This window comes from Emys orbicularis, chromosome 8 (genome assembly GCF_028017835.1).
Source record: "Emys orbicularis isolate rEmyOrb1 chromosome 8, rEmyOrb1.hap1, whole genome shotgun sequence".
Lineage (NCBI taxonomy): Eukaryota > Metazoa > Chordata > Testudines > Emydidae > Emys > Emys orbicularis.
The window spans coordinates 17,312,364-17,327,639 of NC_088690.1; the positions used below are offsets into that span (position 1 = coordinate 17,312,364).

Genomic DNA, 15,276 nt, shown 5'->3' on the forward strand with positions numbered 1-15,276 from the left:
CAAGGTGGTCAGTAATCATTAAATAGACCTATAGTGTAGATGCTTTAATCTTTGTGCCAGTAGGTAGAAACTTTGAAACTATGTATAAATGAGATACTAGTCTCATTTAACATTGTTCGCACCCTCCTACAGAACCTTGTTTAAACTTAATGTAATTTCTCTAAACTTTAACTTTAAAATATGGTTCTGTAGGAAGGTGCTAATGGAGATAGAAAACTGTAAGTTGATAGGGCCTTTGATGTTTCAAGCAATGAGAAAATTCTTCAGCATTCTGGATAGTTTTGCCTCGGTGTGTGGGCTAACCTAATTGTGTAGTTGTGTAAAATGGTTCAGATGGGCCAGTGTAGATTGCAAATTGGACAGGTATCTTATATAAGTGAATTAATTGTGAGTTGTTAGTCTCGTCATCGAATTTATAAAATAGGAGGCAATTTGATGTCAGCTGCGTTAATGTCTTTGACTTGAAATAGTGGAGAACTGGGTTGGTTTCTTGAATGGATAACATAAAAATGAGATTGGTGGGTTCATCCTTGTTCCTAATGAACATTGGCCCACAACAAGAAAACCTTGCATACAAGTCATCACAAAGAGGAGTCAAAATAAACAAGAGTTGCAGATCATATCCTTGATAGCCTTCAGTAACCTGTGTCCTTCACAAGAGCTCTATCTTGCCAAGAAGTGTCTACTTTTAGAGGGTCAATCATTTTCAAATCAATTACAAAATTTAAGCTAAAGCTATTCAAAAACAATAGGACATCTCAAAAAATGATTTCAGGAATAGCTGTGCCTCACAGGTAGCTGAAGCAACTTAGCATTTGGCTTCATGTCTCCTACACTTTCATTCTTTCATGCATCTGATCTACCCTATGGTATACATTGGGTCCTGGGTATTTTCCTTCACAATTTTAATTTAATTAAAAAAACGAGAGTGAGGGAGTTAAAATTTTGTACATGGTCCTGCACTTTTTTTATTCCCTCTAAAGTGAGCATGTATACATTTTCAAAACCTTTGGTTTGCTTTGGCATGTGATTCATAGCTCTTTCTATCATTCTTACTTAAGTCATATATTTTTACACTAAACATCTTATTACCTTAGTTTTATTATTTCAGAATCAAAGGAGAGTTTGCAAATGTCTATGACTGCAGACTGAAGGAATGTTAATGAATAGTGCCATTGAATTTTCAGGTTTAAGCTTTTCTGATCTTAATTAATATAACCGTAAGCAAAAATATTGTGCAAGCTAAATAAAATTTGAATAAATATGGACCAGATGTAACTAGAGAGGCCCATAAAATGTAATACAAATATTATCCATTTCCTTAAAATAAATCTATATTTTAGCATGAAAAATTATATTCATATTGAAGTTGTGGGTTAGCCGTTTTTTTAAATGGAACTTGGCAAGTGAACATTTCATGCAGAGGTTTGTACTTAAATGGGAAACAGATTTTTTTTCTTGACCTTCTGTAGAAAAGTTTTTCAGTATTGTGAAATGAAAAATATTTTTGTTAACACAGTAATACATTTTTACATTATATTGCCTGTTTTATTACAGTAGTGTTTTGGCTTTGCATTTTGGGTATCTGTTAATCCTTTGTGAATGTTAGTCATTGCAAAGCATCTGGGTTCTGGAAAGGATTCTGCATACAGCATGGTACGTTAAATATACTACTTACATAAGGTAGGCATTTTGCTATTAATCAGCCTTTGGTTGCTCTTGCTGAACTTTTGTCTTCTGGGTTACATTTAGATCTGTGAATTTAGAAACAAATACTCCTATATAGCACAGTTTATTTGGTGTAACTTCCTCTGCCTACAAGTAACCAGCAGCTGGATTTATTTTAAATTCTGGAAAAATCCTTATATGGGGCCAAATTCTTCAATGACACCCTTCATGCAACCAGCTGACTTCTACTGTTATCCATGAACCAGCCTTTAAAAGTGTAATGACAGATTTATAAGGTCAGGCACAAAATCTGTTTTCTCTCCCTTTACTGTGATGATTGATGATAATGAAACAATTAATGATATTTTACTTGCCCTCGGTGAGTGGATGTGTCTGTAATCCTGTAGTACTACTAATCATTGGAAGGTCCTGCCCTTTTTATCAACTTTAATAGCTATGTTTATTGGCTGCAATATACTTTACTGCATGGTGAATTTGTTTGAAATGTGTTATACTGGGTTAGGCAAACAGTACGATCAGTTAATCAAATCAGAATACAACTATTTTCTCATAAGACTGTGAATATTAAACAAAAGATTGCTCACATTATCATGTGTACAATTTACCATCCATAGTTCCCCTTTGGGAAATACATATAGAATACTTCACATATTACATATTTTATATCAATAAAGTCTACTTGTGACTAAGTAACAAGAAGTTGTAAGACATAAAATACTGCCTTTAAGAGAGCCTCTGGGAATTAGTTTATTTTAAAAACCTTTGAGTTAAGAGATTCGATGATATTGGTCTTTAAATCTGAGACACAGTAAGTAATGTGTCAAACATTAATCATATATTTTTAGACATTTATTTTCCTGTTCTCTTCCCATACAGTTGCATTTGTTGTATACCTCTCTTCTCCCATTGTTTGTATACGGGAAATGCAAATAACTGCACTTCTTGGGAAGCAAGGAGTTAACTCTTACCATAAGTGACAAATCTTATCAGCAGGAGTCTACCTACTTCCTTCCAGTTTTTTGTCTTCTGATAGTGAAGGCATGGAACACCTGTCTCAGCCCTCCAGCTCTGCCCCCTTCTCTCTCTCTTCCTTAGGAGAGAAAAAACTAAAAGATAGAAAGAGGCAATGGAAAAAGGATTCAGACACAAAGAAGCCAAATATTTTTTTTATCTCTGTGATGATGCCCTTCACAGTGCCAAAGTGGTGGCTAGATCTTACGGAGGTTGTGCTGGTGGTCCATCTAGATATCTGGCTCAGAGACTAGAACAACACATTGGAGACAGGGCAAATCAAAATTAACTGATATCCCTTTTAATGGGGATTAAGCTTTTCGGGGACTATCTGGACAAGGTAACCAAGGACCATTCGGTGTCATGCAAAAGAAGCCTCTTCATCAGAAGTTCAGGCCTCCTCCCTTGTCTAGGCCAAGGTTCTGGAAGTGGAGGATTTCTTCTCTCCACTTCTTTCTCTTCCTCAGTATTCTTCACTTCCTCTTTTGTTCTTGGCCAGCTTGGTCTCTCTTTTCTGCTTCAGTTCTTGCAGGCAGGGCTCATTCCCTTGCATCTCCCCACTACTCCCCCAAAGCTCCATCCTTCAGCTTGAGCAAGCAGGCTGACTGGAATGAGGTGCCCCTCCCTTTCACCCCTCCTCCAGAACCCCAATATCTCGTAGTGGAGGTCCTCTGAGCCAATTGAGCCTGGTATTTTACTTCCAGTGTTTCCTGGACCTGACACAGATTGAGGCTTCTGCAGAATCCTGGAGCTGTGCTTCTTCAGCTACTGGTTCCATAAGCTGTAGTTCCCTGTGGAGACCCTCCCCCATAATCCCTTCTTATCTCCCTACTTGCCAGGTGACTTCTTTTGAAAGAGGATGGCTGTCATTGATTAGTAGGGTGCATTTTAGTTTCATGATCCTTGCATTTGTTTTTTTTCCCCTTCCCCATTGACCCAAATGTTTGCAAAGGTCTTGATTGGTCTTGTTGCCAACTTGCATTGGGAAGAGGCTCCTGGTCGAAATGCCCCCTCTTGTCCTTCTGAGCAGGAGGAAAGAAATATTGCAAAGGGATTAACTCAGTTGCCATTAGCTCTCAACAAATGAGTGTTGGAGTCTCAACCAACAAACGTAGAGTTTCAGGTCTACCACTGATGGGATATGCCTAACTGTAGATGGCTTATGTCAGAACAGCTGGTGAAATTGCCCCACGATTGTCTGTGATTCTCAAGCCTGAGGGCTCACCAGATCAGTGCTTTTCCTGTTTAGGAAGCTGGTTTCATTCATCTCTCCACAGTCACATAGGTTCTCTGAAAGATCAGGTAGAACAACCTGTGGGTAACTATGTTCATTCCCTGATGCCTGTGCTATTTGAGGTTTTTAGACCTCCAGGCCTGGATAGGAGGGGATCTCTGACCAATTGTTCTCTCTTCACTGACCATATGAACCAGTATATTCACCTTTTGGTTTTCTTTCCTAAATCTCACTCTTCCTTGTGTGAAGAAAAGCTTCACACACTTGACGTAATGAGAACATGGTCATTCTATCCAGACAGAACAAGATCCTTCAAGAATACATGCAGGCTATTTATGACCTTTGCTGCCAGAGTCTAGAGGCAACCTATATCCACATAGAGGTTATGCAAGTGGGTCTTCGACTATGTAAGAAAATGCTAGGAGTTATCCAGAAAAGATTCCCCCAAGCCATTTTAGAGCTCAGTGCATTAGAGCTCAGGCAGCCTCCTGTTTGGGGAATATTCCTCTACCTGAGATATGTAGAGCAGCTATGTGGAGCTTGAGCCACACATTTACCACTCACTGTTCCCTCATATAGGTTTCCAGATCAGATGCCAATTTTGGGAGGGCTGTCCTGCAGTCACTATTCAAGTAGGACTTCCTCTTACCCATGTTCAAGCAAATAGCCGCTTGTTAGTCATCGAGAGTGGAATCTGTGCGGCCAATCACTGAAAGAAGATGGAAAGGTAACTTACCTACAATAACTGTGGTTCTTCGAGGACAGACTCCATAACCCTTCCCCCCACCACTATGGAGTCTATTCCTACGAGATTCTGCACTGAAGAAAGAACTGAGGGGTGGTTGGGCCTGTTGACCCTTTATGCCCTCAGGTAGAGTGGGCCTGAGGGCACCAAGGGCACTGTTGCAGTCCCAATAGACACCATTGGCCAAAGAGAATCTGATCTTGTACACATGGTGCACATGCGGACTAAGGGTCGAATCTATGAACAACACATCTTGAAGAACCACAATTACTGTAAAGTAAGTAACCGTTCTCTTGCTGTAGTTTCCCTTTGGCTTCAAGATATTCCCATCACCTTTTACTCCTGGTTCCATAAATATGGATGTTTAAAATTGCAGAAGTCTGAAAATTTCCTGTTTAACATGGAGCACTGCTGTTTGCATATCCTGGCATGTACACTGGACCTTTCAAACACACATGAGAGCTATTAAATAGTATTTCACTTCCTGATTTGTATAGTGTTCCGAGATTAATGGAGCATGCATTGTCAAAATACACAATGATTAAAATGTCTCGTTTCTGGCACTTTTTTTGCCTAAATAAATAAATAAATAAATAAAGCAGCCTGTATTTTGTAGCAAATAAATATCTTACTTTAAAGAACCTTTTACCTGATATATTTTTGAGCTTCTTTTTTTTTTTTTTTTTAACTTTTCAATTTTTTTAAAGTGCTGAGCTTACCCATAATGGCAATAGGAGCTGCAGATGCTTACTAGCTCTGAAAATCAGGCTCTAAATATATAGTATTTTCGTTGTTTGCAGTGTTGTTGTAGCCGTGTTGGTTCCGTGTTGATATGAGAGGGATGAGGTAATACCTTTTATTGGACCGACTTCTATTGGTGAAAGAGACAAACTTTTGAGCTACACAGAGCTCTTCTTCAGTATTTTTGTTCACACATAGGGTGACATGTTTCCCTTACAGTGTGATTCTAGGAAAATGCAGATTGTTTTGAAGAAAATAGTGCAGACCAAAAATATAGGTGTATAGTCACATATGTTCCTTTATAAATATAAGAGAGCACAATCAGAAAATAAATGCATTGCTGCAGTATACTGCCTTTGGATGGCCGGCCCTCAGAAGTTTAAAGCTCTGACTAAAAGCAAGTTGACATTCTCCTTTGGTAGATGTTCTCCTTCAGTAGATGTGGTTTTTGTTTTGGTATCCATAGATCATAGCTTCTGTCCTTGGGACCCCCAAGATAACCATGATATCTTTGTACATTGATGGAATCATTACAGATTGCCATTCAGTTGTTGGATGGCTAGACTAGGATAGTGCACAAGACCAAGACAGGACATAAGACACCTATATAGCATGCATATAATATGTAAGCAGCTTTTTAAATATTAACTATAATAGTGCCACTAAGAATCCCTAACTGTAACTTAAATGTTTTTTGATAATTGTACATGTATGTTCAAAACAGTATAATATAATACCCTATGCATATAAGGCCTGATCCAAAGTCCATTGAAGACAATGGAAGACTACCATAGAGTTCAATATACTTTGGACCAAGCCCAGAAAATATAGGAGGAAGGATTACTGTTTGTTTAGAACTGTAAGTTAAGATCAGTCTCTTACTTTCTTTCTTAGTGCTGTTTTAAAATCTTGACTGTGCAATCAGCATCCATTGGTTCAAATTGTTTGCATCTACTTGACAAGTCTGATTAAAATCATTTGGCTAAGACTATGTAAGAAAAATAAGACTTTGGCAGGTCAAATGCATTTTTTAAATCTAGAAATGTTCTTTATCAGAATAAGTGTAGCAATGAGAACAGTGTTCTTTTTATTACAGTATATAAATTGTGACTATATAGCCCACTTAAATTTCTAACATGTGCAAGGACACCAGTTTAATGGGGAACCAACTGCTTTCTCAAATAATGAATGTAAGTGATTCAGGCTAATAGTTTTTGACATTTCCTGAATCTAAGCCTTCAAGAAAGAGGGTGACATCAGTAGTGTTTTTAAGTATCTGGAGATTTGTATGTACTAAATAATATTGGGGAAGGTTGGTAACTGACTGGGCTAGCTGGTTTTAAAAGGAGCTGTGAATGCTGCCATTAGATTGATCACACACACAAAAACTACATAAAAGGAATTAAATACAGGGTTTTACAATGGAAATTGTTAGGCAAACTAAGCTACAGGTAACACTACCATCCATCTATAACAAGGATTATCCAAGTTAGAAAGTACTTCACACTACGGGCACTGTGGAATAACCTGTAAAGAAACTGAGTATTCAAAGTTTCTAATGAAGTATTTATTTAAAATTGTGATAATGGAAGTGTTTTATACAGGTTTATCTCCAATCCTTAAATCAGCTCTCCAGATACAAAGTGTGTTTATCCATGTATTTGTACAATGCCCAGGGCACTGAGGCCTAATCCTGATTAGGATTGTGAATGCTCGTACTGTGCTATTGCATGGTAACAGGAAAAATTGTATTCAGAACTCTGAGTTTCAACTCCCTGCCCATACTGCATATCTTGTGCTGTGTATCTGCTGTACACCTCCCTACTATTTGCTCCTCTGTGTCTGAGTAGAGTTGGGTGGGAAACAGTTTTCCCATCCCATGAGAATTTTGGTATTTTGAAAAAATTCTCTGTCCTAACTCAGGACAAAAAAAAAAATCAAAATCTTGAAATTTTTCATGAAATAAACATCTCAAAATAGCAGCAGCAACATCATCTTCAGATCAGGTCAATCGTTTGATTTTGACCTTTTAAAAATGATTAATCTGAACATCTCAACTAACCTTCCCTGCAAATAGTTTCAGTTCATTTTCTGGATTTCTTTTTTTTTTAAAGTTCCTTGAAAAATTCCCAGCCAGCTCTAAAAGTGAACCTGTTGCTGTGTACTGCAGACTCACAAGTCTCTGCTGACTTTTCCTCACATGTGCCATGTGCTGAGTCTGCTATTTCAAGTAGAACTGATAGAAATGTGAAGGACTGTACTCTTCTCAAATCTTGCATACCTTTTCTTGGTTCTACTGCCCCAATGCACCAGTTTGCATCTGATGTTAATCAAAACTCATTGCTGATACCCATGACCAACTTCAGCTTAGAATATGTTTGTCAGCATCACCCCAGGAGCTTCAGCAAGATGAAAAGCCCCAGCACCAGCACTTTAACATGATATTTCATTTTTTTAAAGAAGATGTAAAACCTGGAGGGAAAAAAAGATTAAGACATTGGAGTAGCATGGGGTTTTGATGCATGAGGCGTTGACTGCCCAAACATAAATGAATTTGTTGTCACTTAGTTCTTTTGGTGGTAGCTGCTTAAATTATTTCTACAAAACCCTGCAGTTACCGTTGGTATTGTTCCTTAAATTGATCTGTTCTTTTGATTTCTTAATTATCTCTGTTACTTGATTACATAGCTCATAGTATTTTGCATTCCTTTATGCAGAATGAAATCTTCTTCTTTTTTTTTTTTTTTTTTTTGCATCAGGGATATTTATATCAGCTGTAATCCATTTGTGATAACTGCCCCCTCCCCCCCACCTCGCCAGTTTTGCTCTGGATAAATGGTGTATATTTATCAGAGAACAGAGTTCGATAATGATGCTGTGCTTCAATAAGAGCAGAGTAGTTGTAAATACAAGTCTACATCATTAAAACAAGCAGTAGTGAGACTAAAATGGAGGAAGCTTCTGGACGTTTTCTTTATCACAGGATTAGCCTTTGGACATTTGATTTCCCCCCCCTCTTTGTTCAGGTTACACCACGTGCGCCAATAAAGTATCACACAAAGATACTTTTCTCTTGTCATGTAACCTTGCGATGAGTGATGTATATATGCAGCATCTAAAAATGTTTTTAAAAACATGAACACACTTTATATGCTACCAGCAGCAGCTGTTTCCGACTTATATGCAGTCAGGAAGGGACTGCAAAGCAGGGTCTGCACTTTGCTACCTTACAGCCCTGTGCTACAAAGCCTGGAGAAAGACTGTTTGTTCATAATATATTGGGCTGTTAAAGGGACTCTGAAACTATAACATGTTTGTAGGCCCCATCTACTCAAGAGATGGGTATCTGATACCCTCAGACCTGAGATCACTACACATGATTATCGGCTGCATTGTTGCAGCCAATGATTCTTTGTGTTTCAGTGTTTGGAGAGGACAAGGAAAGAAGAAAAGTTTTATATATACACTATAAAATGGCACATCTTTTTTGATGATGAGGCCAGTTGTCAGAACTGTGGCCTAAGAAATACTGCAGTGGGGTATTGGGGGTGAAGGGAAACAATGCAAAAAGAAAGCACTAGCAAAATAAGAAAATGCTCTTTGTAATGCTTTTTCTGTGGGGACATCTACTGCTGGCAATAAGAGTGTATCACTGAAACCTTCCCTGAACTACATCTGCCACTGCCAACAGTTTCCAACCTCAGTAATAAACCAGTATTTACCATTGTTCAATTCTTCTGGATTTCATTTCTTGCAGATCTAACCACCCTATTCACCACAAGGCATCAAGTTCCTGCCTAATGTTGAGCATCTATGCCAAACCCTTAAAAATACTCATAACTCTGAAAAGTCTGGTTTTAAATTTGTCATAAAAAGTAAATGATATTAATGCACCAGTTCAGGTAGAGTTCATATATTGTTGGTGCCAATGTATAAAAATGATAGAAACCTAGTAAGAAGTACTACTCTGAAGTGGTGAGCAAAATATTTTTAACCAAAATGTAGATGATAGCAGATGAATGGGTGTAATAATTTTCTTATAATCTGTAGCACAGCCTTACTTGTCTTCACATCAACTAAATCATGGAATGCTGTGTCTTTTGAATATGGTGGTACTCAATTATCTGCTGCGTGATGTGGATGAGTAACTATCAATTTTAAGAAACTTTTGCAATGGATGAGAATTAATGCAGAAAATTTTGTTTCTACAGGATGCTATAGTTATCCATGAAGTTTATGAAGAAGGGGCAGCAGCTAGAGATGGTCGACTCTGGGCTGGTGATCAGATTCTTGAGGTAAATTAATTATGAAACCTATTTAAATAGCTTTGTATTTAATCCAAAATTGCTTTCTTCAGAGGACCACTCTAACCATTTAGTAGATTCTGATACTTGTAATGAAGACACCAGTTACACTATGTTCATGAAGCTTTTTTTTTTTTTTACCAATAAGAAAATCCCAGGAAATATTTCACAAACTGCTATAAATTACCAATTACAGTTTGAGAATAGATTACATTTTATCAGACAAGATAGTTTTTGAATTACATCAATGTCATGTACAAATGTACAATAGTTAAGAATCATCCATCTGTTTAATCTTTTATTTAGAAGCCTGCTTTATAGTGTAACCTTTAGTACCTTTGTTATGCTTTTATGTTCTGCAATATATATGTAGAGCATGTCATTGCAATTCTGGTCAGCATTAGTACAACATCTTCAACAGATTAATAATCGTAAGTGTGTATGTTTCATCAATAATCAACATAATTATAAAGGTGTACCGTTTTTACTACCCTTTTTATAAGCTTGATATTTTATCTGGACCCCAGAGCCTTTTAAAGCATTATACTGAGAAAAATAGAGTGTTTATGGTTTATTTTTTAATGTATAGTCTAACTGCTTGTCTGTAACTATACATGAGCATAAAAGCTGAGCTTTGCAGGATATTGTGCAAATAAGTGGGTGACTGCAGAGTCATTCCAAACTATTCATGCAGGCTGATCTATGGAGCTTAGTCTGTGGTGTAAAACCTTTAGGCTTGTATTTTGCTTATATAATTAGAGTAATTTGATTGACTAGTTCTATATGCACATGGTCACCAGAACAATTTTATTTGTACCTTAATGTAACAAAAAGACCAACACCATAATTGTTAGAGACAATTGGAAATTCAAATATATGGAAATCTAGAGAGGAGAGGGTTAAGAGGGGGATGTTGTTGACTGCAAATTAGACTTGAGACAGGCTCTGGTGGTTCTAGTACAGCTGTTTTTAGTGTCTCGCTGTCAGATCAGGACAAATTCCCAGCACACCCATTTTGCTGTAGTGCATGGGGTTAGAAAAATAGTGAGGGGCACTTGGGGAGTTGTTTTTACAACTCTTGCACAGAAAATATTTTTTTAATGTTAAGGCTATATTTATTTTCGTTTTATAAACAACTGTGTCTGAACAACATATGATTATTAACCATGTGATAAAAATGGAGAAGGTTAATAAATTCTTCACTGACCATGCAGGAAGGTACAAATGTGTGTATACCATAATGTTTGTATGAATTGTAACCTTTAAAACTGCCCTAATGAGGCAAATGTACAACATGTGTAGACATATACGTGTAAAGAAAAATATAGGGATGGTATAGCATATTCATAAATGTATGAATCCTATTTAGAATTAATGAACTTCGTGTATTTTATGATTAATATATGACTATGGTATGATTAAGAGTACAAAGAACTGACCTTTTCCCTGCATAGTAACTTATAAAAATATACACTATTGTATTTGTGTCAGTATTACATTCTACAATTACTGTATTATACTTTTATACAATTACTGTTACATCTTCCCTATTAAACTTTTAAATTTTGACACACTAGAATTTTTTTAATATATGACAAATAAATGAATGCACAGAGCAGATAATCTGAAGATGGCTTAAAGTAAGCTTGAAGGATTAGATTTTTATCTGTAAATGTCAATTTCACCATACACACACACAGATCAAGGAAAGAATATTTCCATTGATGGTAATCGAAATTTACAAATGGGCAAAGTAACAAAAATGCTGCTTGAGAATTTATTAGTTTGATTTAAGGATATTTACTTTGTACAATTTGACATGTGAAGTTGACAATTTGTGTATTAACATGTATAAAGCTTTAACACTTTGAATCTCAGCATCTACTGTCATTAAATAATTATTTTCTCTCTCTCACTCACCCCCACCCCCATATTTTCCTGCATCTGTGAAAATTTAAATGGATAAAAATTGGGGAGGGGGGGATGCTTTAAAACTCATAATTTTGTACAACTGTGAAAATTTAAATTGATAATTTAAAATAAGTTTAAAAATAAACATTGGTATCGATTGACATTATGCAAAAATAAAAATTGAATTCTGCAAAGCCTACTTTAAAGGATATTGATACAGATACTACGTTTGGCTAGATCTGGAATCAGAATTCCAAGTTTCAGTACTTTTTGAATACTTCTAAATTTGCTCAGACCCATTGCACCATTCAAACTCAATCTGAATTTACTAACCTATAATGCTTTCAGATTAGGTCGAGAAGCTTAACTGAGAGCTTCTGTAAGTGGTCTTGTGTGCCATCTATTGGAACAAAGCACAATAATCATCTAAAAGCTACCTCTTTAAAGCTAAAATATTGTCACTTCCTAACTTTTCTGTAAGTTTACATTTGAAGATAGTGAATCTACTAATGAGAATTAGAGAAAATAATGCTCTCTTACCACAGATGAGAAGATCTGGTTTCCAGCCAGCACTTAATTTTTTCCTTATTTTTTCTGTTCTTCAGCATTGTGATATTGGGGGGAGAGGGAATCTAAGCATTCATACCAGCAAAGAAAAAGCAACAGAAATGTATAATGTGCAGAGGAGAAAGATAACACTTTCACTTCTGATACTGGGAGCGGAAGTAGCTTTATGAATGTAAATGAATTGAGTTTGGTCGTTTCTCCCCATTGTTCAGTAGACAAGAGTGAACACTACAAAGCCACCAGTTGACAGCTTTCTGATCAGGAGAGGCCAGGACAGAGTTACCATAAAAAGTACATCTCACTTCAAGTTGAGGTGACCCAGTATAAGGCATCGTAGGAAAGCTCACAGTGCAATGTGTAAAGCTTGGCACTGTAAAAGCATTGGTCATCAGAAAATGGTGCTCAGCACCTCAGAAGTTCAGGCCACTAAGTTGTAGTGCCTCGGCACCCTCAAGTTTGAAAATTTTGGCCTGAAGTTATGGTAGGTGGTGGGTTTTTGTCTATGGATATCTGCAAGTGTGAGTTTTCCCACAGTGGCCTATACCCGTCACCTCCACTCAAGATGAGAGGTGACAAACTAAAATGTCGATTCGATTCTCCTTTGCTTTTCACTAGCTGGCTTCTTTATTCACCTCTGTTGATAAAGGCAGTGGGGAGATATCTGCAAATACCAAATCACTGAATACCACATATCTTGCAGTCAGTTTTAGTCAATAGGAATTTTGCCTGCGTAAGGACTGAGGGATCACACCTCAAGTTAGAACCTACTGAAAAGGTTTTAGATAACATTGGGAATTATTATACAGTACTCTTTATGATGTTATTGCACCCATATTTTCCAAGAAAGGAATGCCCTGGTTTGCTGTGCAGTACTTTAAAAACAGCGTTGTCATAACTGAAATACACAAGGTCAATAATCAACCATGTCAAATTGGTAAACCATAGGGTAATGTAAGAATGTCTAATATACAGTAGATAGGTGGATGGTATTGTGGTTAAGGCACTAGATTGGGACCCAGGCAATCTGGGTCCAGTTCCTGCCTCTGCCACAGATTTCCTGTGTGACTGGGCAAGTCAATTTCTTGCTCTGTGCCTCACTTTCCCTTTCTGTAAAATGGAGTAAGAATACTTCCCTGCCACACAGTGCTGTTACAGGGATAAATACATTAATGTTTGTGAGGGGCTCAGATAGTGTGGGGATGTAAAGCTCATTAATAACTGTGTGACGGGTTGGATCACAGAACCCCCCTTGGAAGCTGCCAACTGATGTGCCAAGACTACTTCTGCCCCTGCTTTCCTGCCCTGTCAGCTTAGGACTTCAGTGCCCTGCCTGGTTTGAGCCAGACCCGCTAGCCTGCTGCAAACCCAGACCCAGGTCTGAACCACGTCCCCTAACAGCTGCAGGCTTAACTGAAAGCAACTTACAGAAGTGTTCCTGTCTTTAACACTCAGATGCCCAACTCCCAATGGGGTCTAAACCCAAATAAATCCGTTTTACCCTGTATAAAGCTTATACAAGGTAAACTAAATTGTTCGCCCTCTATAACACTGATAGAGAAATATGCACAGCTGTTTGCCCACCCAGATGTTAACACATACTCTGAGTTAATTAATAAGTAAAAAGTAATTTTATTAAATACAGAAAGTAGGATTTAAGTGGTTCCACGTAGTAACAGACCGAACAAAGTAAGTCACCAAGCAAAATAAAATAAAACACACAAATCTATGTCTAATCAAACTGAATACAGATATTCTCACCCTTAGAGATGCCTCAGCAAGTTTTTTCCTCAGACTGGACACCTTCCAGGCCTGGGCACAATTCTTTCCCCTGGTACAGCTCTTGTTCCAGCTCAGGTGGTAGCTAGGGGATTCTTCATAATGGCTCTCACCTTTGTTCTGTTCCACCCATTTATATATCTTTTGCGTAAGGCGGAAATCCTTTGTCCCTCTCTGGGTTCCCACCCCCTCCTTCTCAATGGAAAGACACCAGGTTAAAGATGGATTCCAGTTCAGGTGACATGATCACATGTCACTGCAAGACTTCAAGACTTCATTCCTCCCAGCCTGACTTACAGGAAGGCTTGCCTGCAAACAGAGCCATCCACACAGTCAGTTGTCCTGGTTGATGGAAGCCATCAAGATTCCAAACCACCATTAATGGCCCACACTTTGCATATTGACAATAGGCCCTCAGAGTTATATTTCATATTTCTAGTTTCAGATACAAGAGTGATACATTTATACAAATAGAATGATCACATTCAGTAGATTATAAGCTCTATAATAATACCTTACAAAAGACCCGTTGCATGAAGCATATTCCAGTTACATTATATTCACTCATTAGCATATATTTATAAAATCATATAGAGTGCAACGTCACAAACTGTAATTAGGAAAAATAACAGTTTGATGGTTATTCCAGGTTAATGGCATTGATTTGAGGAATGCTAGTCATGAAGAAGCTATCACAGCCTTGAGACAGACACCTCAAAAGGTGCAACTGGTTGTTTATAGAGATGAAGCTCATTATAAAGATGAAGAGAATTTGGAGATTTTCTATGTAGATCTACAAAAGAAAACAGGCAGAGGACTAGGTCTAAGCATTGTTGGAAAACGGTAAGAACTTCTGTGTTTTACCACAACTGCGTTCCAAGTGAGAATTTATTTTGCCATGCGAACAATTGTAGCCGTTACATAGAATGTGAAATACAGAAAGAATGGCTCCAGCCACAAAAGTCGGGATCTGAACTTCTCCGTGGGGGTTTTCAGATTTGGGGTTTTGATTTAGACTCCTCTAGAAATAACAGTGGCATGTATGTAATATAATAACACTATTCCCACGGCTATTTGTTGTTTCCCTTAGCGTTTGGCATTTTGTAGCATAACATAACATTACTAAGAATATCAGTTTGTGGAGGGTGTGGTCTAGTGACCAAACATAGGACTGAGAGTTAAGCGCTCTTGTGTTTTATTCCCAACTCTGCTTGTGTCTGTGATGGCTGGCAAGTCCTAGCCTACCTGGATTAGCTTTTCTAGCTTTAAAATGTGGATAGTACTACTACCCACTGCCT

The 15,276-nt window shown here is 37.6% G+C and overlaps 1 protein-coding gene across 1 annotated transcript in view; it reads left to right on the forward strand.

The window, feature by feature from the left end:
- PATJ (PATJ crumbs cell polarity complex component) overlaps positions 1-15,276 on the forward strand; it is a 210,458-nt gene that overhangs the window by 171,562 nt on the left and 23,620 nt on the right. Inside the window, exons 35-36 of the mRNA XM_065409300.1 lie at positions 9,632-9,715; positions 14,628-14,821. Of these exons, the coding sequence (XP_065265372.1) occupies positions 9,632-9,715; positions 14,628-14,821 (278 nt within the window). The remainder of the gene's footprint in view (positions 1-9,631; positions 9,716-14,627; positions 14,822-15,276) is intronic.